General features: G+C 42.3%; 1 protein-coding gene across 2 annotated transcripts in view; it reads right to left on the bottom strand.

The window, feature by feature from the left end:
• The window catches only part of LOC122813545 (tudor domain-containing protein 5-like), a 981502-nt gene that overhangs the window by 237355 nt on the left and 716426 nt on the right, over positions 1–27721 (bottom strand). For both annotated transcript variants that reach the window (XM_044085920.1, XM_044085921.1), the window contains one exon: positions 16732–16908. In XM_044085920.1, coding sequence (XP_043941855.1) covers positions 16732–16908 — 177 coding nt within the window. The remainder of the gene's footprint in view (positions 1–16731; positions 16909–27721) is intronic.

Below are 27721 nucleotides of genomic sequence, written 5' to 3'. Positions count from 1 at the left end.
CAGGGGTGTGTAAGCTTTTTATATCCACTGTATCTTCTATTTACATAATAAGTCTCGGCCAACAGTACTAAGTTGATAAAAATATTTTGCAGAATGTTAATGTAAACTTCAAAATTTGGCAATATAAAATGTAAAAGGTAATCATCTTCCATGGGGCTCTTCCTTATTTAAAAGAAATAAAGAACAACCATCATAAGCCAAAAACATGGAACATCAAACAAACCACAGACACAAAACCAGGAAACAATATGACTAAAACATAACCAATTGAAGGCATCCATTTAAAGTATCCTCCAATCAAAAAAGAACCAACAATATCAACCTATAAAATGTTCCCAAAGTTCTACAAATCAGGGGAGGCTATTATGCCAGTCAACCAATCATTGTAAAACACTAAAAAAAAACTATGATAGCTGGCTTCAGTGCAACAATAGTACCCAAGACATCTAGGAAACAAACGTGCCTAGAACATTTGAAAAACAAATACTAATAAAAAACAAAAATTAATCATTAGCATAAAAGTAGCACTTTCAGCTATTACAAAAAATTCAACCAAATAAGGCTGAGATATAACCAAGCATATGTAACTATACATGGACCAATCAAATCACAGAACTATCATTCAATAAAATAAGTCAATTCCTCATCCAGTCAGTAAAATCCTTTAAATTTATTATCCAATCAAAAAAGAACCAGAAATGTCATCCTGTAAAATATCTTTAGTCTCACAGAAGTCAACGAAAACCTATATGTTAAACAAATCAGCCATCATATTTTACTGATTTTTGTGTGTAAATATATTTGATTAGTTATTATTTTTTGGCCACGCTTGGTTGGTTGGATTAACTTCTAGCAACAAGTGGAAGCGCTGTGTTGACGATCACTTTTATTGATTTGTTTGTGTAAATATATTTGATTGGTTATTCTTTGGGCGTACTTGGGTGGTTGGATTAATTCCTAGCAACAAGTGGAAGTGCTGTGTTCACGATCACAATTACAAATTAATTCCTGTTTTTTGAATGGTGGTTGCTTTTAAGGTCCATAGTTATGGATTATTGTAAGGATGTTAATTGTTAGCATTTAGTCATTATGATGGCTGATTTGTTTAACGTATAGGTTTTTGTTGACTTATGTGAGACTGGAGATATTTTACAGGATGACGTTGCTGGTTCTTTTTTAATTGGATAATATATATATATATATATATATATATATATATATATATATATATATATATATATAAAATAGGTCTTTACATGCCACCAGGAGATAATATTCCAATGCTGGAAAACTTACTACACTGGTGCTGAAATAACCTACTTCAGGAAACACTTATAATGGATAATCTTAATATAGACTGGTCAGATTGTAATTCACCACACCCCCAAAAACCATATTAACCTACGTGGTTTCTTTCAACTCATCCAGGGATCCACTTGGGTTAATACAACTTCAGAAAGACATTCCACCCTAGACTGGATGTTAAACAGGCCAGCCCTATACCCCCTCTCAGGTTGTCTACCAGAAAGTCTCAGTGATCATTTTCCCACTCATTTGGTCAGAAAGAAAATGCAATTTAAACAACCCATTCTGCTACAAATAAGAAATAAAAAGCAACTGAACCCCTATAAACGTATAGAGATACTTAAACATTGTAAATGGACACCTTTAAAGCACCTACCCCTACAAGACGCAGTGAAGTACTTCAACACTACAATTCTTTCCATTCTAGATCCACAGGTACCAAGTGGGTATATATGTGTTAAATCTAACTAAGCCCATGGTTAAAAAAAGAAACACTAAGTCTCCTTAGGCTTAGACATAAGGCTTGGTCTTCCTGGAAAACAAATAGGTCCCAATTCACATTTCAAACTTATTGGGAACTTAGGAATAAAGCAAAGAAACAAATTAAAACAGATAAAGTTAACTACTGTACTGAAATACAAGCCAAGCACCACAAATACTCTGGTCCACAATAAATATCCTTCACCCAGGTAAAATAGTGCCCCTCCCCCCACCAATAACTCAGACAATATAGCCACTCAATTTAACAAATATTTTACAGAAACCATCCTAGAACTAGCTAAAAATCAAACACCATCAACAAACTCTCCTTCTCAATACCTAACATCACATCCACCTTCTCAATGCAACCAGTACCAACTGATACCATTAAAAAACTTCTGAAAAATCTAAAGCCGACTACACTAGCTGCCTACAGTCTACCCACAGAATACTTAAAGCTAACAGCAGATGGCACAGCATACCCTATATCAATACTAATCAACAGATCAATAGCTGAACACCAGGTCCCTTCCATCTGGAAAACTGCGTGCATTATTCCCCTACATAAAGGTGGCCTATCAGTGATCTTAACAACTATTGAAACAACTGCAATACTGACACCACTCTCTAAAATGCCAGAAAAAAAGAAGTTATGTCTTACTATAATGTTCCATATGTGTTGTTGATCTTCTTCCATTCATCACTGATGGGTTCGGTTCTGAGCCCTTGGAACCGAGTTGGTCTAATACCAAGCTTGAGTACACCACACACTCTTGAGCTAAGCTGCTACCCACAATGCCCTTCCCCCAGTTACCTCAGACAGAGTTTGCATGCAACATACGGAAGTAAAAACAGAGGCCATCTCTGCGCAGAAACCCTGAAACAACACAAGGACCCATAAGATCCACCAGGAGGCTTTGGCGGGGGATGGAGGGTGGGATGTGATGAATTGAAGATCAGCAACACAGATGAACGCTCTGGTAAGACATAACTTCTTTATCTGATGATGTTAATCTTCTTCCCATTCATCACTGATGGGACAGAATCCCAAGCTACTTGAAAACCTGGGTGGCCCTTATGGAAGAACATTCCTGAGAACCACTGAGCCGAAGGCCGCTCTTCCCCTGGAGACCATGTCCAATTTGCAATATCTGATGAAAGTATGGGGTGTAGCCCAAACGGCTGCTGTGCAAATGTTGTCCATAGAAGCTCTGAAGTGAAAAGCAACAGAAGTTGCAATGGCTCCTGTTGAATGAGCTTTGATATTAACAGGTTTAGGTTCATTTGCTTGCGAGTATAAAAAAGTAATACAATCTCTGAGCCATTTTGATAAAGTGATTTTTGATATGGCACATCCCATTTTTGGTCCAGAGAAGGATATGAAAAAGTTGATCTGACTTGCGGAAAGATTTAGTCCTGTCCAAGTAAAAAAGTAATTGTCTATGTACATCCAATGAGTGTAGACAGTATTCTCCTTTACTGGAATAATTTGGGAAAAACAATGGGAGCTCAATGGACTGGTTAACAGAAAAATCAGAAATCACTTTGGGGAGAAAAGATGGATTAGTACGAAGAGATAATCTGTCTTTATGAAAGATTAAATATGGACTCTTGATGCATAAGGCTTGTAATTCCGATATCTGTCCAGCTGATGTGACCGCCACCAAAAAAAGAGATTTCCATGATAGAAATTTAAGGTCACATTTTGCAGCAGGCTCAAAAGGGGGTAAACAGAGAGATTGTAATACCAGACAGAGATTTCATGTCTCTACAGGACGCCTGATTGGGGGTCTGCTATGGAAAACTCCTTTGAGAAAGGTCTTGCAAATGCAGGTGAAAATAAGAGGAACACCTTCTAGACCATTATGAAAACTGGAGATAACTGCCAAGTGGACTGAATAGTAGAAGCTGATGCTCCACTGTCAAAAAACTCAGAAAGGTATTGAAGTATAACAGATGCAGGAGCCGAGAGGGGGTTTTAGCATCTGTTCTTTAGACCAGAAAACAAACCTTTTCCACTTATCTGCGTAGAGTTTTCTGGTGAATGATTTATGGGTGGCCAGAGTAATATTGCGAACAGGTGAGGAGAGGGTTTCCTGCCTGGTGATAAACGGAAGTGGAGAAACCAAGCTGTCAGCTTGAGAGTGGACAGATTTGGGGCAGTCAACACTTGGGGGTGAGAGATAAGGTCCTGATGAGTGTCCAGGATCCATGGAGGTTGTAATAGGTTAGGCCCGAGGAAGGAGAACCACACTTGTCAAGACCAGAATAGGGCAATGAGGATCACTTTGCATTTCAACCGAATTGCTTTCTTTAAAATAGGGGTATCAAGGGAATTGGAGGATAAGTATAGAGGAGACCCGTGGGCCAATCGTGAGTCAAAGCATCTCTTGGTGACTCCCCCTCTGGGGGGAATAGGGCAAAGAAGCTGCTGCATTTGTTGTTTGAAGGGGAAGCAAAAAGACTGCAGCAAGGCTGGCCCCAGTGGCTGAAAATTTCTGCCGTCACGTTCGGATTGAGAGACCACTCGTGTGGAAGGAGGATGCATCTGTTCAGCCTGTCCGCAGTCACGTTGGAGGTCCCCAGGACATGTGTTTCTATAAGAAAGCGGTTGGAAGCTATTGCCCAGTGACAAATTCTCATGGCCTCTTGACACAGGGGGTAGGATTTGGTCCATCCTTGTTTGTTTATGTACCAGACTACTGACATATTGTCTGATTGGATCGCAATTGTTCCCGACAGAAGGAGCGGATGTAGTGCCTGCAACACCAACAGCACCGCTCTCAACTCCAGAACATTGATATGCAAGTTGGCCTCTAAGCTGGACCACGTGCCTTGGACTATCTTTCCCTGAAAGTGGCTCCCCCCATCCTATCAGGGAAGCATCCGTGGTCACCGTGGCATTGGGTTGAGGGGTCTGGAAGGGGAGACACCAAAGATTTTCACCTGTCCTCATCCACCAAAGAAGATCTTGCTTGCAGGAATTGATGATGCGAATCTGTGAGTTTAGGGGGGGGTGAAGATTTGCCAACCACTGGGACAAAAGGAGCCATAGTAACAAGTCTCATATATAATCTTGCTAGGGAAACAATCGGAATGGCTGCAGCCATAGACCACAGAGCCTGGAAAACTCTTGCTGACACCTTTCTTTGACAAAGTATCATTTGTAATCTTAACCTCTGAAACCTGTGAGCTGGAAGAGAAACTAGGCTTGTTCGAGTATTGAAAACTGACCCTATAAATTCCAATTGTTGGATAGGTTGAAGATGGGATTTTTCCCAATGGACTGTGATGCCTAGAAACTCCGCTAGTGAGAGAGTGTAGCGGAGGGCTATGGTCAGAAGGTGCTTCTGGGGGCGGAGAGGAGCCAATCGTCTAAATATGGAAACACGTGGAATCCCCGAAGTCTCAGATGAGCTGTTACCACTTCTAGGCATTTCCTGAACACTCTGGGGGCCGTCGGGAGACTGAATGGCAGGGCTCTGAACTGGTAATGATTGGCTCCTAGCCAGAAGCAAAGGAGATTCCTGGAGCATTTGTCCATTTTGATGATGTAATATGCATCCCAGAGGTCTATCGAGCACATCCAAACATCCGTCCGTAGAAAAGGGAGAATGGATTGTATAGTGACCATACGGAATTTGGTTTGAACCACTGACTTGTTTGGATGGCTGAGATCCAAAATGGGTCTCCAGTCCCCGGTCCTTTTTGGCACCAAAAAGAATCTTGAGTAAAAATCGGATCCGCATTGGTCTGGGGGGACTGGCTGGATGACTCTCTTTTGCCACCGCTTTCTTATCTCTGAAGCTGCTTCTTCCCTTTGACTAGGTGGAACATCGGGAAGGTACTTTGTAGGTTTTGGGTGAGATATTAGAGAGATCCAATAGCCTCTGTAGATTATTCTCTGCACCGACCGATCGTTTGTAATAGAGTGCCAGGCAGTTTGGTTCAGAGAAAAATGAGCCCTGACTGCTTCCAGAGAAAAGCAATCGGACAATGCTTCAGGAGCGTTGATAAGATCGCCCGGAGAAAGAATCCCTGGGGTCTTGATTTCAGGGTCCCCCTCTACCCCTAAAGGGGAGTCTTCCACCATTGGAACCCCCTCTGTCTCTGGGGGAATCCTCACCATGTGCGTTGCGAAAAGGACCTTGAGATTTTTTTCTGCCACATTTTCCCACTCCTCTGGTTCCCGGAAAAAGAAAGTTGAGGCTTAGAAAAATGTAGGCCAATGGCAGACAAGGTCTTTTCGTCCTGTTCGCACCTGGCCAGTGTGTCTCACTTTAGAACTAAACAAGGTGGACAGTTCAATAGGAGCATTCAAAAAGGAGGACTTGAAGGAGTCTGCGAGGTCACAGATGCACATCCAGGCATGATGTCTCATGACTATGCCTGCAGCCAAAGCTCTGGTCGCCCCTTCGGTTGCATGGGAGAGCAACCTCATGGACGAGTTGGAGATAGACTCAAGGGTGGCAAGTTGAGAAGCAACCTTGTCATGTGCCCCGTCAGAAACTTGACCCACGAGGGCTCCAGAAAGTTCGGAGATCAGATCCCTTTGGAGCCTCGTAAAATGTGCCAAGTAATTCAGGGACCTAACTGTAAAGGTCGCTGAAGCAAAAACTCACTTCCCTAGTCAGTCCACAGCCCGGGACTCTCTGTTGGGCGGGTGAAAAGTAGGACTTTCCTCCGCAAGGTCCTTTTTCATGGACGCCACCACCACCATAGCATCTACTGGCAAGCCTCTGGACCAGTGGGGATGTTCCTCTGGTGGGGGAAAGAATCTTGTCTGGTCTCCGGGGAATGGCCTCAAGAGAATCAGGATTCTTCCATGCATGCTGCACGACAAGCTGGACTAACTTGCCGGCAGGTGGGGTCACTGCGCGGCAAACGAGATCTGCGGTAACTGGGAGAAGGGCATTGTGGGTAGCAGCTTAGCTTGAGAGTTTTTGGTGTAGGTGAGCTTGATATTAGGCCACCTCAGTTCCGAGGGCTCAGAACCGAACCCATCAGTAATGAATGGGAAGAAGATTAACAACATCAGATGAGTAATTCATACGCAGGTCACAGACTACCTACTTAATAAATTTCTAACCAATACCAAACACGGTTTTAGGCCATTCCATAGCACAACAATTGCACAATTGTCATTTTCTACCATCATCAATCTTCACAGGAGCAATAATCATTATGCCTCTTCTATCTTCTTGGACCTGTCAAAATTATCTGATATAGTCTCCCATACTCACCTTCTTAACATCCTCTCAGATGTACATTTCTGTAAATCTACCCTTGCATTGTTCAAAGATTATCTCACAGGACGTCAACAGGCAGTCTCGGGGCCACAGACCCTATCACCCTTATTACCAGTTGAACTTGGAGTGCTCCAATGTTCTATATTAGCCCCACTCCTATTATCTATATTTACTAATAATCTCCATCTTGCAACCATTCATGCATCACTCATCCAATATGCAGATGACTCAGCTGTGATTTGTTCTGCACCCTCCCTATTAGAACTTCAGACACTTAACTTAGAAAGCCTTTCAAGAAGTTGAGTCCTGGCTAACGAATGCTAATTTAATCTTAAACCCTAAAAAAAACAAAGCAGTAGTATTCTCTCCTAACAAAACTGCTCCCTCCCCAACACTTTCTACATTACCTCCTGTAACAATACATGCATAACTCCCTCATAGCACACTAAACTACTGGAAATAGAAATTGACCATAAAATTAAATTTGATATTCATGTTTCTCAGACAGTTAAAGTACACAAAAAACTTGGTACCCTACAAAGGAACAAACACTACTTCACAAAAAATACCAAAATAGTCATTCCCCAAACCCACCTACTCTCCATTACTATATGCAGCTCCCATTCTCACTAACCGTAAGAAATCTGAATTACAAAACTTGAAACCTGCTACAATAAAATAACAAGATTTGCTACAAATTCACCAGCTAGATCTCATCATTGCCTAGCACTCAAGCAGCTCATCTGGTTAGAACGTCCCCAACTCCTTTACTACACACAACTCTCAATGGCCCACAAAATCCTCTCAGAGCCTGAAAAATACCTGCCCTACAAACTCTTCTTAAACCCTATGCTACTGCTAGACCACTCAGATCCACCAACAGAAGCCACATAAACATATATATCCAAAAATCAAGCAGGAGATTCCCTCTTTTCAAACTACATAGGTAAACTCTTGAATGTCTTTCCAACTAATCTTACCTCCCCTATCATCCCTAACAATATTTAAACCGGCCTTAAAAACTATCTCCTTAGCAAATGGATCTGGCCTTGCACTACTCCCAGCTGATAACTAACTATTCATTCTCCACAAACATCCTTCCAATTCCTTTTCTACCTCACACCTACCACTCTACACAATCTATCATTGACATTTGCAATAGGAAGAAAGTATAACACTAACTCTTGCTTGTTTAATTATCTTTAACATTTTGTAAATATGAATCTCGCTTTAATGCCTCCATGTAGCATATAACAAAACTAGGTGATATTTGCTGCTACTATAATATAGAGCCTTCTTCTGGGAGTCTTATTCCAAACATGTATAAAATGCCACTAATGACCTGTTGTTTCTATAACATTAGATTGATATTATTACATACATTATTGGTGCTTAGCCTTGATTATTTGTACAGGGTACCTCTATGTAATACTTTAGAATATTCCTACTAAGCATTAAGCATTTCTCAACTTGTATTATACATTTGTTGTGCCATATTTGTATACAGTTTTGTTCCTTATTTTGTATTTTACTGTTGTAACTGGAGCTTTTCTACCAGGGTCTTTGCTGAAAAGAACATGTGCCCAGTTGGATTTTCCTGGTAAACATATGTAAAATAAAATTAAATAAATAAAATAATACATTTAAAGGCTTTTACTGACTGGATGAGGAATGGATTTATTTTACTGAATATTAAAGTCAGTTCTCTGATTCGATTGGTCAATGTATAGTTACATCTGATTGGTTATATCTCAGCCATATTTGGTTGAAGTTTTTGTAATAGCTGAAATTGCTGCTTTTATGCTAATGATTAATTTTTGTTTTATATTAGTATTTGCTTTTCAGATGTTCTAGGCACAACGTTTGTTTCCTAGATGTCTTAGGTACTATTGTTGCACTGAAGCCAGCTGTCATAGTTTTTTACTGTTTTACGATGACTGGTTGACTGGCGTAACAGCATCCCCTGATCTGTAGAACTTTGGGGGCATTTTATAGGTTGATATTGTTGGTTCTCTTTTGATTGGAGGATACTTTAAATAGATGCCTTTGATTGGTTATGTTTTAGTCATATTGTTTTGTATCTACGGTTTGTTTGATGTTCCATGTTTTTGGCTTATGATGATTGTTCTTTATTTCTTTTAAAGGAGGAGGATGCCCTGTGGAAGATGACTACCTTTGACATTGGCAAATTTTGAAATTTACATTTAACATTCAACATATTATTTTTATCTTAGTACTGTTGGCCGAGAGTTATTATGTAAACAGAAGATATGTAATGTTGATTAGTACCAGCATGTTTATATAATTGGATGTACAATGCTATGATGGCTATTAATAGGCAGGTTTACAAAAGCTGCTATTGGTTATTATGCTATCATTAAGTCATTTTTATTGGCCAAAATGACATCTATAGCTATTGGGTTATAGAATTAGATCATTTTAGAATATGATTAGTCTATATTTACATGTAATTAGTATTTTTATTCTGACTGGCCAAATATTTTGTCACTTTTCAAGATTAATTTTATTGGATGTTTAATGCTTGAAATATATGTTTGTTCATTTATGAGTTGATCTGAAGAAGGGTTTTGTAAACCTGAAAGCACTTATTAGTACTGTCATTAACGTTTATGGATTTTAGCTGTCGTGGTATTTTTATCTCATTTTACACAAGACAATGAATTCTGAGGCTATATGGCCTGTGGTACCAATTTGTGCTACATGGTCTCCCAGAAGTATAGGCAGGGGGTATGAAGGGAGGGTTGTGAGAATAAAGGGCGAGATGGACAACACACATGGAATATTATGGTAAGTACATAACTTCTTTATGTGATGTTGTCAATCTTGCCTTTATTCTCACTGATAGAACCTTATCCCAAGCAACCTGACTCTTGGGTGGCTCATGGAAGAATATTCCTCAGAATCACAGAACTGAAAGAGGCTCTACCCCTAGAGGCCAAATCCACTTTGTAATGAGTAATAAAGGCATGAGGTTTTGCCCAAGCTACTGCAGTACAGATGTTAACCAATGGTTATCTATCTTGAAAAGGTGCAGACATGGCTACAGACCTTATGGAATGAGCTTTATCAGTATTTGGAAGTGTTCTGTTTTTTGACTTATAAATGTAAGATATGCATAATCTAAACCATTTAGATAAAGTAACTTCTGTGACTGGTTGACCTTTTTTAATATCAGAATAACAGACAAAGAGCTGATCTGATTTCCTAATTTCAGAAGTTCTATGTAAGTAGAAATGTAACTGTCTGTGAACATCTAGGAGATGCAGAGAATATTCTCCTTTATTTTGGATGTTAGGGAAGAAAACTGGCAGCGCTATAGATAGACTGAGGTTACTTTCCGACACAACCTTCGGTAGAAAAGAGAAGTTAGTGTGTAAAGAAACTCTGTCCTTATGAAAAGTTAAGTATGGGGGCTTGGCCAACAAAGCCTGTAATTCAGAAACTCTTGTGGCTGAACTAATAGCCACTAAAAAGAGTGTTTTCCAGAAGAGTTTTTTCAAGTCACATGTCACAGATTGTTCAAAAGGGGGACAGATGATGTTAGACAAAATGAAGTTGAGATCCTCAGGAGCTGCTGCATTTTTATATTGTGGTCTTATCACAGCAGTTTCTATCAAAAAGTCTGTGTGTCATGATTCCAGAACCATTTTCTCCTAGATGGAAATTGCTGCCAACTGGACTCTAATAGTAGCTGCAGCAGTTCCTTCATTGAAAAGTTTTGCCAAAAATTCTAGTATAGAATGTATGGGTGCAGAAAAGGGGTCTATCTGATTATTATTGGTCCATGTAACAAATCCCTGCCATTTACTCCTGTACAGTTTTTGTGTGGACGTTTTATTGGAAGATAACAAGATATGTTTGACAGAAGAGGAAAGGACAGGAAACCTGGTGATCAGGGGAACTGGAGCAGCCAAGCTGTTCGTTTGAGATTGTCCAAGTTGGGATGAACTAACCTTGACGGGTGAGTCAGAAGGTCTGGAGCAGGGTCCAGAATCCATGGTTCATCCCAAAGATGAGGCTGAAGAAAAGGGAACCAGATTTGATGAGGCCAATAGGGGGCAATCAAGATTGTTGTCTCCAACAAACTTGCTTTCTGCAAACACTTGGGAATTAGAGGGATAGGAGGAAAGGCATAAAGAAATCCCGGAGGCCAATCGTGAACAAGTGCATTCCTTGGTGACTCCCCAGTGGAAGGGATCAGGGAAAGTAGTCCCTGCATTTGGGGAGTGATGTAGAGAGATCGCAGCAAGGCTGGCCGTATATTTGGAAGATCTCTTCTGTAACTTTCTGACTGATGGGACTATACGTGTGTCCACAGAATGGCCCTACTCAATTTGTCTGCAATCATGCTGGATTTCCCCAGGATGTGCATTGCTATCAGAAAGCGACTGGAAGCCTGTGCCCAATGCCAGACCCTCAAAGCGTTTCAACAAAGTGGGTAAGATCTGGTTCCTCCCTGTTTGTTTGCATACCAGACTACAGACATGTTGTCCGACTGGATTGCTATTGTTCCTAGAGGGAGTGTGTCTTGAAATACTTGTAATGCTAAAAGCACCGCACTCATCTCTGGGATGTCTATGTGCAAATAAGCCTTGTGTTCCTGCCAGATGCCTTGGACTGTCTTCCCTAGATAATGTCCCCCAACCCTATCTGGGAAGCATCCATGGTCACCATGGCCTGGGGTTTAGGGGGAATGAAGTGATGGCCTTGAGATACTAATGGAGAGTGAATCCACCACTGGAGGTCCTTTTCTGCAGGAGTTGGTTATCCTGATTGTGTGTGACACTGGAAGTTCCAAGACTGGCCATTGAGCGGAAAGTAACCACTGAAGTATTCTTATATGACGATGAGCTAGGGGAATGAGTACGACTGATGCAGCCATTTTTCCCAGAACTTGAAGAACCAGTTTTGCAGAGGCTTGCATCTTCCTGATCAACAATCGTACATAATGGTGGAGACCAAATGTGGTAATACACATCCTGAAGGGAACATAGTTGAAGGGTGTAGTCCCTGGCTTGTAGCAGAAGATGCCTGGTTGGGGCAGTTATGAGCCAGTTGTCCAGACACGGAAACAAGCAGAATTCTCCATCTCAGGATAGCCGCCACTACTGCCATGTACTTGGTGAATGCTCTGGGGGCTGTAGTGAGACCAAAGGACATCCACTACTGTCATGTACTTGGTGAACACTCTGGGGCTGTAGCGAGACCAAAGGACAGAGCTCGAAACTGGAAGTGACTAGCTCCTAGCTGGAAGTACAAGAACCTCATGGATCATCTTTCTATTCAAATGTGGTAATACACATCCTGAAGGGTCTACTGAGCATATCTAATTGTCTTTTTCCAGGAATGGAAGTATCTACTGCAGTGTCACTATCTGGAACTTTTTTACAGTCTTGTTTAGCTTGCTTAGGTCCAAAAATCGGTCTCCAGTCCCCTGTTTTCTTTGGAACTAAAAAAAGTCAAGTTCCAGATTGTCTCTGGCCTGCGGGAACTTCTTGGATGACTCTTTTTCTTAGCAACTTTTGGATTTCTAATGTTGCTTGTTCCGTTTGACTGGGTGCAACGTCTGGAATTGACTTGCTTACAGAAGCGGGGAAGCAGAAGGGAATGATATATCCTCTGGATATTATGTGCTTCACACCCATTTGTCTTTTGTTATCTTTAGCCAAGCTTTGTGATGCACAGACAATCGACCCCGACAGCTTCCAGAGGCGAACAGTCGGGCACTCCTACAGGAGCGCTGGAAGGGTCTACCAACAAATGATTCTCTGGAGCCCTGATTTTGCAGGTTTCCCCTGCCTCCTCTCTCTGTCTCTAGGGGAACTTTCACCATGTGTGTCTTGGAAAGACCTCTGAGATTTTTTAAACCATATCTTCCCACCACCTCTCTGACCTTTGGGAAAGGGTCTAGTAGGTGTGGAAAAACATAGCCCAATGGCAGATAAGGTCTTACCTTCTTGTTCACACCTGGTGAGAGTTTCCTTTACTTTAGGTCCAAAAAGAGAAGCGCAGTCAAAAGGGGTGTTAACGAAGGAAGGCTTGAAGGGCTCAGTGAAATCTCAAAGATGCATCCAGGCCTGCCTCCTGAGAGAGATGTCTGAACTCGCTGCCCTACTCATTCCATCTGCTACACAAGATATGAGCCTCGTGGATGAGTTAACCGAATTTAGGGTGGTGAGATGAGCACTGACTTTATCTGCTGCCATATCAGCTTTAGCTCCTTGAAGGGAGTCTGATAGTTCCTTTAATATGTCCCTCTGCAATCTAGTGAAGTGAGTAAGATAATTCAATGACTGTAAGGCAAAGGTCGCTCATGAAAAGATGCACTTCCCATACCTATCCATGGTCCTGGACACCTTATTCAAGGATGGATAGAGGAACTGGTCTTGGAAAACTCTTTTTTGTGGCCATCACTGTGACCATGGCATCAACTGCTACACATTTTGTCAAAAAGTTCTTGTCCTTAGGGGCTGTAATATATTTATTTGGCTTCCTAGGAGTAGGCTCTATGGTATCTGGGGTCTCCCAAGCCTTCTGAGAGACTACCTTAACAAGCTCATCAGAAGGAGGGGTCACCCAAGAGGTTGAAGGGAGAGACCCAAAGGCCTTCAGGTAAACAGACTCCTCGGCCAAACTGGAGGTGGACTGCCAGTCACCTCTCCAAGATTTCCAGGAGGTCTCCAAAAGAGACATCTTCAGGAGGTGACCATGGGGACCCCTCTGCTTCATCAAGGTTGGTATCAGATGTGATGGACCTCTCTGGGGAGTTGAGATGCTTCCTTTTGCACGTCCTCTTCCTCAGTGGGATATTCTGGGTAGGTTTCAGAAGAGGGGGGAGTTTCTTACTGGACACCCTGAGACCTAAAGTCTCTGTGGATCTGTGGAGAGGATAGGTGAGAAGACAAAGACAGCTGTACAGAACTGAGAGGAAGGTCCGAGGCAAAATGTGTCTCAGACTGAGAAGTAATCAGAGCCCATCTCATAACTTCAAAGGCAGTCCTCCCCTGCTCCAAAGAACTCCCCAGATCCAACAAACAAGCTATCAGAGCCAATGGAACCTCCTAAGCAGAAGACAGAAGCTATGAAGCCGAGGAAGGAGCCAAACTCCCCTGCACCGAGACCCCCAGAGGCAGGATTGGATCAGGTGCGATCCGATCTGCCTCTGCAGACCTGACTGGAGAGTGTCAACTCCCAGAGGTCTCCTGCTCCGATTGGGCAGAAACACTCGGGGCAGATATCAGAGCCAAGGAAGCTATGGGTCCTGGACCCGATACAGACACAAGATGGATGTCGGAATCTTCCAGTTCTGAAGCAGGAGGATGGATCAGAGGAGGAGCAAGCACTGAGGGGGAAGACTGTGTCTGATCCGAATCCTTTGGGCTTGTATCCAACAATAATTTGGCTAAGGCTGGTGTCATTAACAGTCTCTCCATCACCCTATCCACATCTTCATTGGACAGACTCCTGGTAGACTGGGTAGAGAGGGTAGGTGACCTTGATCTTGCTAGCAAAGGTGAAGGGAACAGACAGTGGACTGGTTCGAGGGAAAGTGATCGGCTCTTATATCTAAACTCAGAGGGTAAGATCGACTTCGGAGCCGGGGGCCCTTGTTTACTCCGAAGAAGCCTTGGATCCAACTTGAGTTGTCTGCTCTGATATTTTCTCTGGAGCCGACAGCTTGGGAGCTTTCTGGTTTGGCTCCGAAGAGTATCTGGGCTCTGAAGAAACTCGTTTTTGTGGCTTAACCAATTTGTTAGATTTTGCTGAGGATGACGATTTTGGTGATATATCCTCAGAAAAAGGGGTCTTAATCAGACCTTTTAGAATATGTTTATTCCTGCACTCCATCAATTCCCTCCGGTTAAATCCGTGGCAGATGGAGCACGATTATTGTAAATGAATTGGCCCTAAGCATTACACATATAGGGTGCGTGAATCGCTAATGTGCATCTTTTTCTGCATTTCTTGCGGTTTTTGAAGCCCAGAGGTTTCCCTTCTTGCTTCTGAGTCATACCTGAAAACTCAAAAAATAACTGAAGAGGAGGAGGAACAGGACACATGCACACAAAAACACTCAGAACAGTCCTCTAACTCAAACAGACTGAAAAATTAAAGGAACGAGTGAGAGATTGTTTTTTTTAAGTGACAGAAAAGATTGGAAAAGGGAAAAGAACACCCTCTAATTTAAATGGACATTAGTTAGATGTCCTCTAACTTAAAAGGATTCTAACAACTAAGATTAAAGGAGACAGACTCTCAAAACACTCATTTAGGGTAAAGATGTATAATATTAAGAAAAGGGGATTTTAAAACTATGGGAAAATCAGAAAAAAACTACAGTATTAAGAATATACACATGAAAACACTTAGCCCAGAGTTGCTATATGACTTCTTCACTACATGGCAAATGAGATCTGGGGAAGCTTGGGGTTGCATTATCGGTAAAGGAGGCCCACGAGCTTTGCTGAAGATGTTGAGGTTGGAAAATGGCCAAGACGGATCCGACCCCCATCAGTGAGAATAAAGGTGAGATTGACAACATCACATCAATATTTTTTGTGAGGCCTTTCAGGAAGATATCAATACAGCACCGAATGAAAGTAGAGAAATGGAAGCAATGGCAGCAAGGATACCTTTTTACTTATGTCCAGGTATGTCAGTTATTGTTTATGAACACACAAGCAAGAGATTTTATTTCTAATAATGGATATAATACACGTTAGAAAGATGATCATATAACTAGACCCACTTCAAAAGTCCCTTTAAAGTAAAACCTATAATTATACCATGATCAAAATTAATCATGAGTTAAGCTGCTTTGAATACTGCCTCTCTTATACTTTTGATTTCACATTAAAAGTCTCAGTGTGCAAGCCATAACCAGGATAACTGATCATTGTCAAGAAACTAACAAAGTCAGCAATAAATTCTAAACAGCAGGCACTACAGATGGGCACATTTTTTTTCCAGACATCACCCATTGCTCTTTGAAAATCATGCTTCTCGGCACTGTTTTGCTTCTGGTAAACATCAGTACCACCACTGCCTAGCACTTGATTCTTCTTCACTGCCTTCCAAAGCCTTCTGAACTTAAGTTAGTCAGTTCATTCTCTAGGTCTCCTTTTCTTCCTCTTCACCTTACGACCCTCCCCTACAAGTCTCAATTTACTTGGCTTGCTTCCTCTTCCCCAGACACATTTCCATCTACCACCACCAGCTCCTCTCTAGAAGTTGTTCCTCCCTCCAGTATAATGCCACTATATAAACATAACTACAGGAAACATCATCGTAACAACCGACAATACAAAGTCCATAACATACAGACTTAATTTCTCTACTACAGCTCAGTTCTGCTCTTACTACGCTACATGAAACTCACCCAGTACTTTTTTCCATTTCTTCTCATTGCTGTATATGTGCCATATGAATTTTTATACAAGATTTTCAGTTATTACTTTGAGTTCAACCAGATGCCAAACCACCTACTGTTAATATTTAAGTTATAGCTAGAAGAATACCTTATTTTGCATTTACCTTTTGTACATATTACTGCTCTCTCATGAAAACAGTATACAAGTGTTCCAGCAAGCTAGACCAGATTAATAAAATTACAATAAACATTAATAAAATAAAAATGTACTATAATTAGCACTTCTGAATATAAGCATGAATGTACCTTCTGTTCTCTGAGCTCTAATGCAGGCCTTGAAATCCCAAGTTCCTGGAAAGACAGAGAGAGATCTCTCTCTGTAGTTTCTTCTACAGAGCCCAAAGAACTGCTACCTTCAACATCAGTAAACTCTGTGGTTGAATGAAGTGGTGAAGACGTATACAAAGTGTTGTTGCTCATCTTCTGGAAAGGTAAAGTGAAGATGAAATTAAAGTTTATTCTCAAAATATCTTTCCAACCAGTACAATCATTCTCAATGTATACTTTTTAATAAATAAAAACTTAACACTATTTTATAACAATGTCATTTATATAATGCATTTCATGTAGCCTCAAATGATTATGTGAAAAGTTATTACAAGTCAACATTTTGAAAAAAGAAGTTATGTCTTACCATAACATTCCATGTGTTATAGATCTCCATTCATCTTCATTCATTCCTTACTGATAGGACTTTGGTTCCGACCGTGGAACCGACTCGGCCAATATACAAGCTCGTGCCAGCCAAAAACTCTTGAGCTAAGTCCTACACATAGTGCCCCTATTCTCCTTTCTTCAGATCGAGTTTGCCCTCCCAGGATAGAGACAATAGTAACAATAGAGATAAACAAGCCCTATCTGAGCAGATACCTTATCAGGCCAGTAGGGCCAAAAGATCCCCAGGAGTCTTTAGACAGGGGGAAGGAGGGTAGGACATAAGGAATGAATGAAGATCTACAAAACAGATAGAACGTTATGGTAAGACATAACTTCTTTATCTGATGTTGTAAATCTTCATTCATTCCTTACTGATAGGACTGAATCCCCAGTTACTCGTGACCTGGGTGGCCCTATGGAAGGATATTCCTGAGCACCATTGAGCCAAACGATGCTCTTCCCCTGGAGGCCATATCCAATTTGTAATGCGTGATAAAGGTATAAGGAGGTTGTCCAAGTGGCCACAGCGCAGATGTCATCCATAGAAGCTCTGGAATGAAAGGCCACCGAAGTGGAGACTGACCTTGGAATGAGACTTAACTGCAGCAGGCAAGGTTAATTTGTTTAATTGCTAGAAAAAGGTAATGCAATTTCTTAACTATTTTGACAAGGTAACTTTTGATACAGCTTTGCCCAATCTGGTCCTGAAAAAGCTATGAAGAGCTGGATGGACTTTCTGAAAGATTTAATTCTGTCTAAATAAAAAAAAAAATCCAGCATGTGCAACTGGTATTCACCTTTGTTAGAGAAATTTGGAAAACAGATTGGTAAATCAATGGACTGGTTTAGGGTCGAATTTGAGATAACCTTGGGTAAAAAGGAAGGGTTAGTTCGAAGTGATACTCTTTCCATGTGAAAAATCAAATAAGGATGGTTAACACTCAAAGCCTGCAATTCTGATACGCTCCAAGCTGAAGTGGTGGCTACCAAGAATAGGGTTTTCCAGGATAAGAACTTTATGTCGCATGAGGCAGAAGATTCGAAGGGTGAACGGGTTAAAGTTTGTAGGACCAAGGTCAAATTCCATAGTTCAGTTGGGGTTTTAACAGGTGGTCTGAGGTGTAAAACTCCTTTCATAAAAGTCTTGCAAAGATGGTGGGACATAAGGGAAGAGTCGTTAGAACCATTATGAAAATTGGCAATAGCTGCTAGGTGTACTGTAATAGTTGAGGCTAGGGCTTCTGCATGGAGAAGGGTTAACAGGTATTCCAAAACCCTATAGACTGACACTGAGAAGGGGTCTAGTCCTTGTTGTTTAGCCCAAACAACAAGCCTGGCCCTTTTGCTGTGGCAGAGTTTTCTGGTGGAGGGTTTATAGGAAGCCAGAAGGATTTTCGGACTGGGGAAGATAGGTTTATTTGCCTGGCAATCAGTGGAAGTGGAGAAACCAAGCCATCAGCTTAAGGCTGGGTTGGACCAGCCCCTGTGGGTGAGATAAGAGGCCCAGGATTGGGTCCAGGATCCACAGGAGATGAACGAGGTGAGGCCATAGGAAGGGGAACCAAACTTGACGGGGCCAATAGGGGACAATGAGGATAACCTTGCTTCTCAGCTGTTGTGCTTTATTCAAGAACTGCAGGATGAGGGGAATAGGAGGAAAGGCGTACAGAAGACCCATGGGCCAATTGTGAGTCAGAGCATCTCTCAGTGACTTCCCCCTGGGGGGATCAGGGCAAAGAAGCTGTTGCATTTGTGGTTTAAGGGGGAGGCAAAGAGGTCGCAGAAAGGCCGGCCACAACGATGAAAAATCTGAGTCCTTACTACTGGGTTGAGAGACCACTCATGAGGCATCAGAATGTTCCTGCTTAGTTTGTCTGCAATCAGACTGGAATTCCCGGGAATGTGCATTGCTAGTAGAAAGCGGTTGGAAGCTATCGCCCACTGCCACACTTTCAGGGCTTCCTGACATAAGAGGTAGGATCTGGTTCTCCCTTGCATGTTGATGTACCAAACTACTGACGTAGTGTCTGAATGGATAGCAATTGTCCTCGATGGAAGGGTTGTTTGAAAGGCTTGAAATGCTAAGAGCACCACCCTCAGTTCTAGGACATTGATATGCAGATTGGCCTCTAAAGGGGATCAAGTGCCTTGGACGATCTTTCCTTGAAAATGCCCCCCTATCCCATCAGGGAAGCATCCGTGGTCACTGTGGCCTTAGGTTGGGCAGGGAAAAATGGTCAACACCACAAATCCTCTTCTGGCTTCATCCACCAACTTAGATCCTGTTTGGAACGGTTTGTAATGCAGATCGGGTAAGACACTGGTTGTGCCAGCAGAGACAATTGAGATGATAGCAGCCACTGGAGTAGTCTCATATGAAACCATGCTAGTGGGACCAATGAGATTGTAGCTGCCATAGAGCCTAACAGTTGCAGGGCCTGTCGAGCAGGGACAATATTTTGAGAAAGTATTATCTGAAGCTGAGATCTTAGTTTTTGAAGTTTGTGAAGATGTAGAGCAGCTCTGCAGGAAGTTGCATCGAACTTTGCCCCGATGGACCTTAAGTTCTGAGACGGAACCAGCTTTGACTTGCTTAAGTTTATGGAGATTCCTAGGTTTTCTGCCAGATTCCAAGTGTATGAGATGGCTTGAAGCAGTAGACTCCTTGCTGGGGCGGTAAGGAGCCAATCATCCAGGTACGGAAACACACGGAATCCTTGTAGTCTCAGGTGAACTACTACTACTGCCATGCATTTGGTGAACACTCTGGGGGGCTGTGGAGAGACCAAAGGGCAGTACTCGGAATTGGTAATGATTGGCTCCCAGCTGGAAGCGGAGGTATCTCCTTGATTATTTGTCCATTTTTATGTGGTAATATGCATCCTGTAGATCTATAGAGCAATGTCCAGTCGTCCTTTTTCAGAAATAGAAGAATGGTCTGAACCGTGACCATCCAGAATTTTGCTTGTTTGACAAACTCGTTCAGTATACCGAGATCCAAAATTGGTCTCCAGTCCCCTGTCTTTTCTGGCACTAAAAAGAACCTTGAGTAAAATCCGGATCTTATTTGGTCTGGTGGGACTAAATGGATGACTCTTTCTTAGTGACTTTTGAACTTCTAGTGCTGCTCTATCTCTCTGACTGGGTGGGAAGTCGGGGATTCGCCTTACAGGCTTGGGGTAAAGGTTGCAGGGGATAAGGTAACCTCTGGTCATTATTTTCTGCACCCAGGAGTCTGATGTTATCAATTGCCAGACCAAGCAGTGCAGAGAAAAACGTCCCCCAACTGCTTCCACAGGAAGGCAATCAGGCCTCTTCTCAGGAGTACTGATAGGGCTGACTACAGAAGGAATCTCAGGAGCCTTGGTTTCACGGACCCCCTCTGCCTCGAAAGGGGCAGCTCCCAGATGAGTTCCTCCCTCAGCCCCAGGGGGATTGCTTGCCATGCATATTGTGGAAAGGTCCTTGGGATTTCTTGAAGCACATTTTTCCACCCCTTTCATTCCTGGAGTAGGATCATTGAGGGGTTGAAAAACGTATGCCCATGGCAGATAGGGTCTTTGCTTCTCTCACACCTGGCTAATGTGTCCTTAACTTTTGGGCCAAACAAGGAGGATTCATCAACAGGAGCATTGATGAAGGAGGACTTGAAGGGATCCGCAAAGTCACATAGTCGCATCCAGGTGTGATGTCTCATGACAACTCCTGAAGCAGCAGCTCTGGCTGCTCCCTTGGTTGTGTGCACTATCAACCATATGGAGGAGTTGGAGATGGACTCTAGGGTGACTAGCTGAGAGGCGACCTTATCTCACACCTCTTCAGGTAGTACTCCAGCCAAAGTACCTGAATGTTCTGTAATCAGGTCCCTTTCGAGATGTGTAAAATGTGCCCTGTACTTCAAAGACCATATGATGAAGGTTGCTGAAGCATAGGTCGGCTTCCCGAGTCTGTCTATCCCGGGACACCCTGTTCGGAGGATGGACAGTGGAACTTTCTTCCGCTAGTTGCTTTTTAGTGGCCGCAGCCACAACCATGGAGTCTACTGCCAAACTTCTGGACCAGTGCGGATGATCTTTTGGAAGGGAAAGAATTTTATCAGGCCTCCGGGGAATCGGCTCAATGTTGTCAGGGGCCTTCTAAGCCTGCTGCACAATGAGTTTAATCAACTCATCTGCAGGGGAGGTCACTCAGGAAGTAGATGGCTGAGCACAGAAGGGTTGCAAGAATACGGATTCCACAGTAGAAGGGTTGATGGGTTTCCAGTCATCCCTTTATTTCAGGATCTCAAATATGTCTCTGAATGAGACATCATCAGGGGATGACCATGGGGACCCTTTCTCCCTCATCGAAATCCGAATCTTTGGTGACGGATTCCTCAGGGGAATCCATGTGCTTCCTCTTGCATGTTCTCTTTCAGGGTGGCTCCTCAGTGGGATCTTCTGAGGAGGACTCCGAACAGTGGGTTCCCTGGAGCAGGGTTTGTTACTGCTCCCGTGCTCGGAGTCTCTCCGCAATGGGCTGTCAAGAGGAGAGTGAAGGGTCAGGTTCTGATGCTGGAGGTGCCAACTGCATGTTTGTGGAAGCAAGAACCCTCTCCATCACCTGATCACCTGGAATGCAGGCCCACCAGAAGAGGGATGGGAGCCCGGAATTGAGTGGGACAACCTTGGAACTGAGGTCACACCCTCCCCTGATAAGTCTACCTCCAGGATAGGAGCCCCGAGAGGACTAGGAACTGCCAGGTCAGCAGGATCCGTAGATGGTGCCATAGAAAAAATTGGTGCCAAACTAAGGGTCACGGTGCCGACAGACCAGTCATGGTCCAGAGGGTGGGTCAGCTCCAGATGGAACGGCGTCCAGAGGGAAGGCTCTGGAACCATGGAAGTAGTTGTCACAGGAACCGAAAGCCTAGGGCACCAGGGAAGACATCTGTACGGAGGGCTCAAAAGTCTGCAAAGAGTTTGGAGGAGGGGATGTTGGATTCAATGCAAAGTAAATTTCGGCTCCAGATGGAATGGAAGGCTTGGTAGGGGTCGGAATTCCTCTAGCTGTCAAGAGTTGATCGACAAGCTGCACTACATCAATTTCAGAAAGCATCCTGGTGGACCTTGTTGACATTCCTGCGGGCATGTCTGGTCTCTCAAGCAAATGACTATACTGTTGTCCCAAGAAGGGGTCTATAGTAAGAGAGTACTTGGTCCTGGGCAAATTTCAGGTTTTGGCACCGAAGATGGAGTCATAAGAGAAATCGCTGTCGGTGTCAATGAAGTGTCTGGCACCGAAGATACCGTCAGTACCGAAGCAGGTATAAGAATTATCGGTTTCATAGTTTTCATCAACAACAACTTTGGCATTGTAGAGTTAGTTGAGGGCTCAGGGGCTGAAGTAGACAGTGCAGATATTTTGGGAACCTTACGAAATACAGTCTGAGAGCTTTTCAGTTCCATAGAGCTTGGGGAAGCCGGAACAGAGTAGCTTCTCTTTTTCTTATCTTTCCTGGGAGGTAGTCAGACCTCTGCCTCAGGAAGGGCCTCTGAAAAGGGGGTTTTCAATAAACCCTTGAGAATCAGCTTGTTCTTGCTCTTTGTAAGAGTGCGAGAACTAAACTTTTTACATATCTCGCAAGAAGGCTGAATCTGGAAATGAGGAACTCCAAGACAGTATACGCACGAAAGATGCTTGTCCAAGTTAGGCATCTTTCACCCACACTTTTCACACTGCTTGGAACCCATCGTTCCTCTTTTTTCAGCCATGTTTGAAGAGTAAGAGAAATTTAGGCACAGCAGAATACAGTAATCCAGGACAGAAACAGAAAAACAATACTGTAAAGATTTTTTTTTAAATATAGGTATAGAAAGAGAGACTAAAAGGAAAGAATATACCAGCAACGGTATAGTAGCTTACTACAAGGGTAAGTGCCAACAATGCTACAAAGAATACCACAGAAAAAATGGGTAGAAATAAAAGTCACAGATGCAAATAAAAGTAGAGAGAAAACTATTCTAAGGAAAAAACAAAGACTAGAGAGAATAAATAAGCATAAATATTAAAAAAATATTTCACATAGCTGACAGAGCTGGCTTGGCATGTCTTATAGGTTCATAGGTTGATACTAGGCTATCTGTCCTAGGGCATTTATAAGCCTAGCCAGAGTGTGTTTGGCTTTCGCCACCCTTTTAGATTAGTTGACTGTTCATCTGTATAGTAGGTCACAGAAGATAGCCCTTTTAAGGTTAGTTTACTGTGCGCCTCTATCTAGTAGAGACACAGAAGAGATCCCAGGGGTAAACATACGATCTCCCATCCACTTGTCAAGATTTCTCTTGAAGAGGGTCAGTGAGGGGTTCTGCCTAACATGGATTGAGATTTTGTTCCAGAGTGAGGGGAGCCTCTGGGATATGAATCTGTCCCTCCAGCATGTCCTATTTATTTCTGTGCTGAGGTTTAAGTCTCTGGAGCGTGTAGCTCTAAGGGATTTGGATTTCCTGAGGTGGGGCATGTCCATTAATTCTGGGTTGGACATGGCTTTATATGTCAGGCACAGATCGCCTCTGAGTATGCGGTAAGCAACTGAGTAGAGCTGGAGTTTCTTTAGCCTAACTGCGTAGGGCATCTGTTTGAGTCCCTTGATCCTCTTGGTGAGGTACTTTTGGGATCTTTCCAGTTGCTGCAGGTGTCGGGTAAGGTACATCCCAAATGGGACATTGTATTCAATTATGGGCCTGATGAGTAGAGGGGCACAATGACCTCCCTTGATCTAGATGTGAACCCTTTAGTGATAAGGTGGGCTATATAGAAGGTCTTTCTAACCACTTTGGCAATGTGATTGTCAAAGGAGAGATTGCTATCTACTTGGGTCCCCAAATCCCTAATTACTTCTTCCGTACTTAATGGATTACCACCTATGTGGTAATTTGTGGGCACTTTGCTTTTCCCAAAGGGGATGACTATGCACTTTTTGGCATTTAGCTTTAGGCCACGGCTCTGGCACCAGTTATCCGTCTCTGTGAGACCCTTTTAGAGGATGCTTGTGTCAGTCAGCGAGTGGATTATGGCATGCAGTTTGCAGTCATCTGCAAACTTGGTCAGCCATAGTCCTCCCGTGTTAGCCTGTACCTCAGAGAAATATATACCGAACAAGAGAGGTCCCAGGACTGAACCTTGTGGGACGCCACTTGTAACTGGTTTAGAGTCTGACATGGCACCTGCAATTCTGACCATGTGGGTTCTATCCCGGAGCCAGTTTGCAACCCATCTTGTGACATAGGGGTTGATATTTAAGCTGGTGAGCTTATTTATAATGCCCAAGTGGGGTACTGAGAAGTAAGCGGCAACCGAGATCTGAAGAAAGGAGAACAGGGGCGATAACTAAGATAACTGTTCTGTATCTCATGTTTCTAAGTACAATAAAAATACTGAATCATTCATTTGAGAAATGTGATGATTAGCTGAAGCTGTGTGAGTGTGTGGGGGCTGTGAAATAACAGGCAACATATCTACTGTTGCAAGTGTTGTCTGACCAGTGAACTGGCAAGCATCTGAAACTTTAGTCCATGACTAGTAATCAGCAATTAGAACAAACACTATTTTTAGGCAGAACATGAGCAAAACCCTTCACAGAACAAGCTTACTCATTAAAAGCACAGTAAGCATGATGATATCACACACAACCATCTTTGCTTCAAAACTACTATAGGGGAAAAAACTTTCTCCCAACTTTAAATAAATGTTACTAAAGCACTTCTGCAATAAAGCCATGCGTCAATGTTTAAGGGATAACTGACAAGGCAATTATGAATAGTACTGCAATTTTCCAATTTGTTGAGCACTACTGACTTGAACTTATAGCCATATTTGTTTTCTTTGCTTGTTTGCTATTTACTGTAGGGAGCAGCAGGTCTTCCTTGATAAGACTCAAGGCCTACAAAAACTACAAGCACTGCTGATGACTCCCTGCTGGGTGAGGAAATAATCTATTATTGTCTGGCTTAAACTGATAGAGCTGCTTTCTGTTTTACCTGTTTTGTTTTGTTTTCTGTTTCAAGAAATCTGCTTGGCCTGGTGTTTTTACACTATATGGCAGATATACACTTAAATTACTCAGGCTACACATTTCACATATTTTTTCATTAGTTAATTTGTTTCTTGAGTGACACTTAAATACACAGGGAATATCTGTGGCTTTGTCTTTTCTGATAAGACTCGAGGCCTGCAAAAATTACAAGCACTGTTGGTAACTCCCTGCTGGTTATTTTTCCCACTTACCCTCCCATTCCTAGATCTCCATTCCCTTCTTGCTACTCATTCCTTTCATATACTCTGCCTTACTGAAACCTGGTTAAAACCGGCAACTAGATATAATGAAATAATTCCCCCAGGTTACAACATATTATGACTCGACCGCACTAAACGTAGGGGTGGGGGAGTAGCTCTACTGTATAAATCCACTCTACAGATCTCCTCCCTATCTTGCAACCCACCTCAGGATTGTAAAGCTGAAGTTTTGATCTCCCGACTTCAACTAAATGCTTCCAAAGCCATATATATTATCTGCATCTACCTACCACCTGGTAATAATATTTCTATAACAGAAGACATTCTGAGCTGGGTATCAACTTCTTACCCACAAGAAACCATCATACTTGGCGATTTTAATACTGACTGGAAATGTGTAAACACAGAAAATCCATCATCACATATCAATCTTCATGGCTTTAGTCAAACTTTTACCACCACCACTAGAATCAACAAACTCAATAATAAAGAGAGTATCCTAGATTGGATACTCATTAATAAACATCAACGAGTTTACAAGGCAGGAACTCTACCAGATGACTTAAGTGATCATATGTTAACTTACATCATAAGACAAAAGAATGATATCCCTAACACCCCTACTTACAAGATCTCTCGAACCAACAAACATTTTAACCCTATGTTATTCCAAAATGAACTTAGTGCCTGTAACTGGTACCCACTAAAAACTCTCCCTCTTGAGCAGGCAATCAAATATTTTAATTCTAAATTCTTAACTATCCTTGACAAGCATGCTCCTAAACATTCTATCAGAATGAAATCCAAACCTGCCTCCTGGCTTTCAAAAGAAACTAGACAACTCATATTACTTAGAAATAAATCTTGGGCCAAATGGAGAGCATCCAAAAATATCTCTGAGCAACAAACATTCAGACAACTAAGGAATACTACCAAAAAAGCTATACTGACTGACAAAAAAAAAACTACTATTGTAACCTACAGCAATCTCACCAAAACAACCCACAAAAATTCTGGTCTAGCATTAATAGACTCCTACACCCAGGACATTCCAGTACACCACCCCCTCTTGGGGCTGATAACAATACCTCCCTTCAAACTGCCAATGCCTTTAATACCTTCTTCACCGACACCACAAAATCTCTAGCCTCCCAACTGTCCACTAACAACTCTAATCTCCAAACCTCTTTACCTAATACTCGCCCTACTTTCCAATTACAACCCATCGCTACCACATATATCCAAAAACTTTTACATAAACTAAAGCCATGTACTCCCTCTGCAGACCAAATACCATCTGAATACCTGCAAAAAGCAGCCAAAGCAGTTGCATATCCTACATCTATCCTTATAAACAGAACCATAAATGAAGGAACCATCCCAGATATCTGGAAAATTTCCCACATTATCCCTCTACATAAAGGTGGAAACTCCAATGAGTATTCCAGCTATAGGCCAATAGCACTCTTATCACCCTTAGCAAAAGTTATGGAAAAATGTATTCACCATCAACTTATCAACCACCTAACCCAACATAATATATTAGCTAATTGTCAGCATGGCTTCAGGCCATTTCATAGTACCACCACAGCCCTCCTATCTTTCACTGACTCTATCAATAAAAACCATAACAACAACTTCCTCTCATCTGCACTCTTTATTGATCTGTCAAAAGCTTCTGACATGGTCAACCACCCACTACTCCTAAAAACTCTTGAATCCCTTGCTCTTGACACCAAGGCTGTTCATTGGTTTAAGTCCTACCTTAACAATAGGAAACAAGCAGTCCTCTGGGAGAATAAACTATCCTCCCACCTACCAGTCTCCCTTGAAGTACCTCAGGGCTCCATTCTCGGCCCACTTCTCTTCTCAGTGTTCATCAACTACCTTTACTTAGCAATCCCTCAAGCTACTTGCATACAATATGCAGATGATTCCACGCTCATATGTTCTGCCAACTCCACATCTGAACTACAATCCCTAACTCAGATAGTATTCAACTCAGTCGAGGCATGGTTCCTAAAACGTTGCCTCCTTTTGAATGCCAAAAAAAACAAGCTATTACTCTTTACACCTAACAGTAAGTCCCCCCAAATCAATTTCTCTATCAAATCTCATAATGGCACCATTATAACCCCAGACTCTACCACCAAACTATTAGGAGTCTTAATTGACAATAACCTTACATTTGATAATCATATCAGTAACACTATAAAATCTGTAAATAGAAAATTGGGCTCCCTATATAGAATAAAACCATTCTTAACACCAACAGCCAAAGCTACTATTGCCCACTCCCATTTAA

This window comes from Protopterus annectens, chromosome 10.part0 (assembly GCF_019279795.1).
Source record: "Protopterus annectens isolate FY-2018-M chromosome 10.part0, PAN1.0, whole genome shotgun sequence".
Lineage (NCBI taxonomy): Eukaryota > Metazoa > Chordata > Ceratodontiformes > Protopteridae > Protopterus > Protopterus annectens.
Note: the sequence above shows the minus strand (reverse complement) of the source record. Positions and strands in the feature narration are given on the sequence as shown.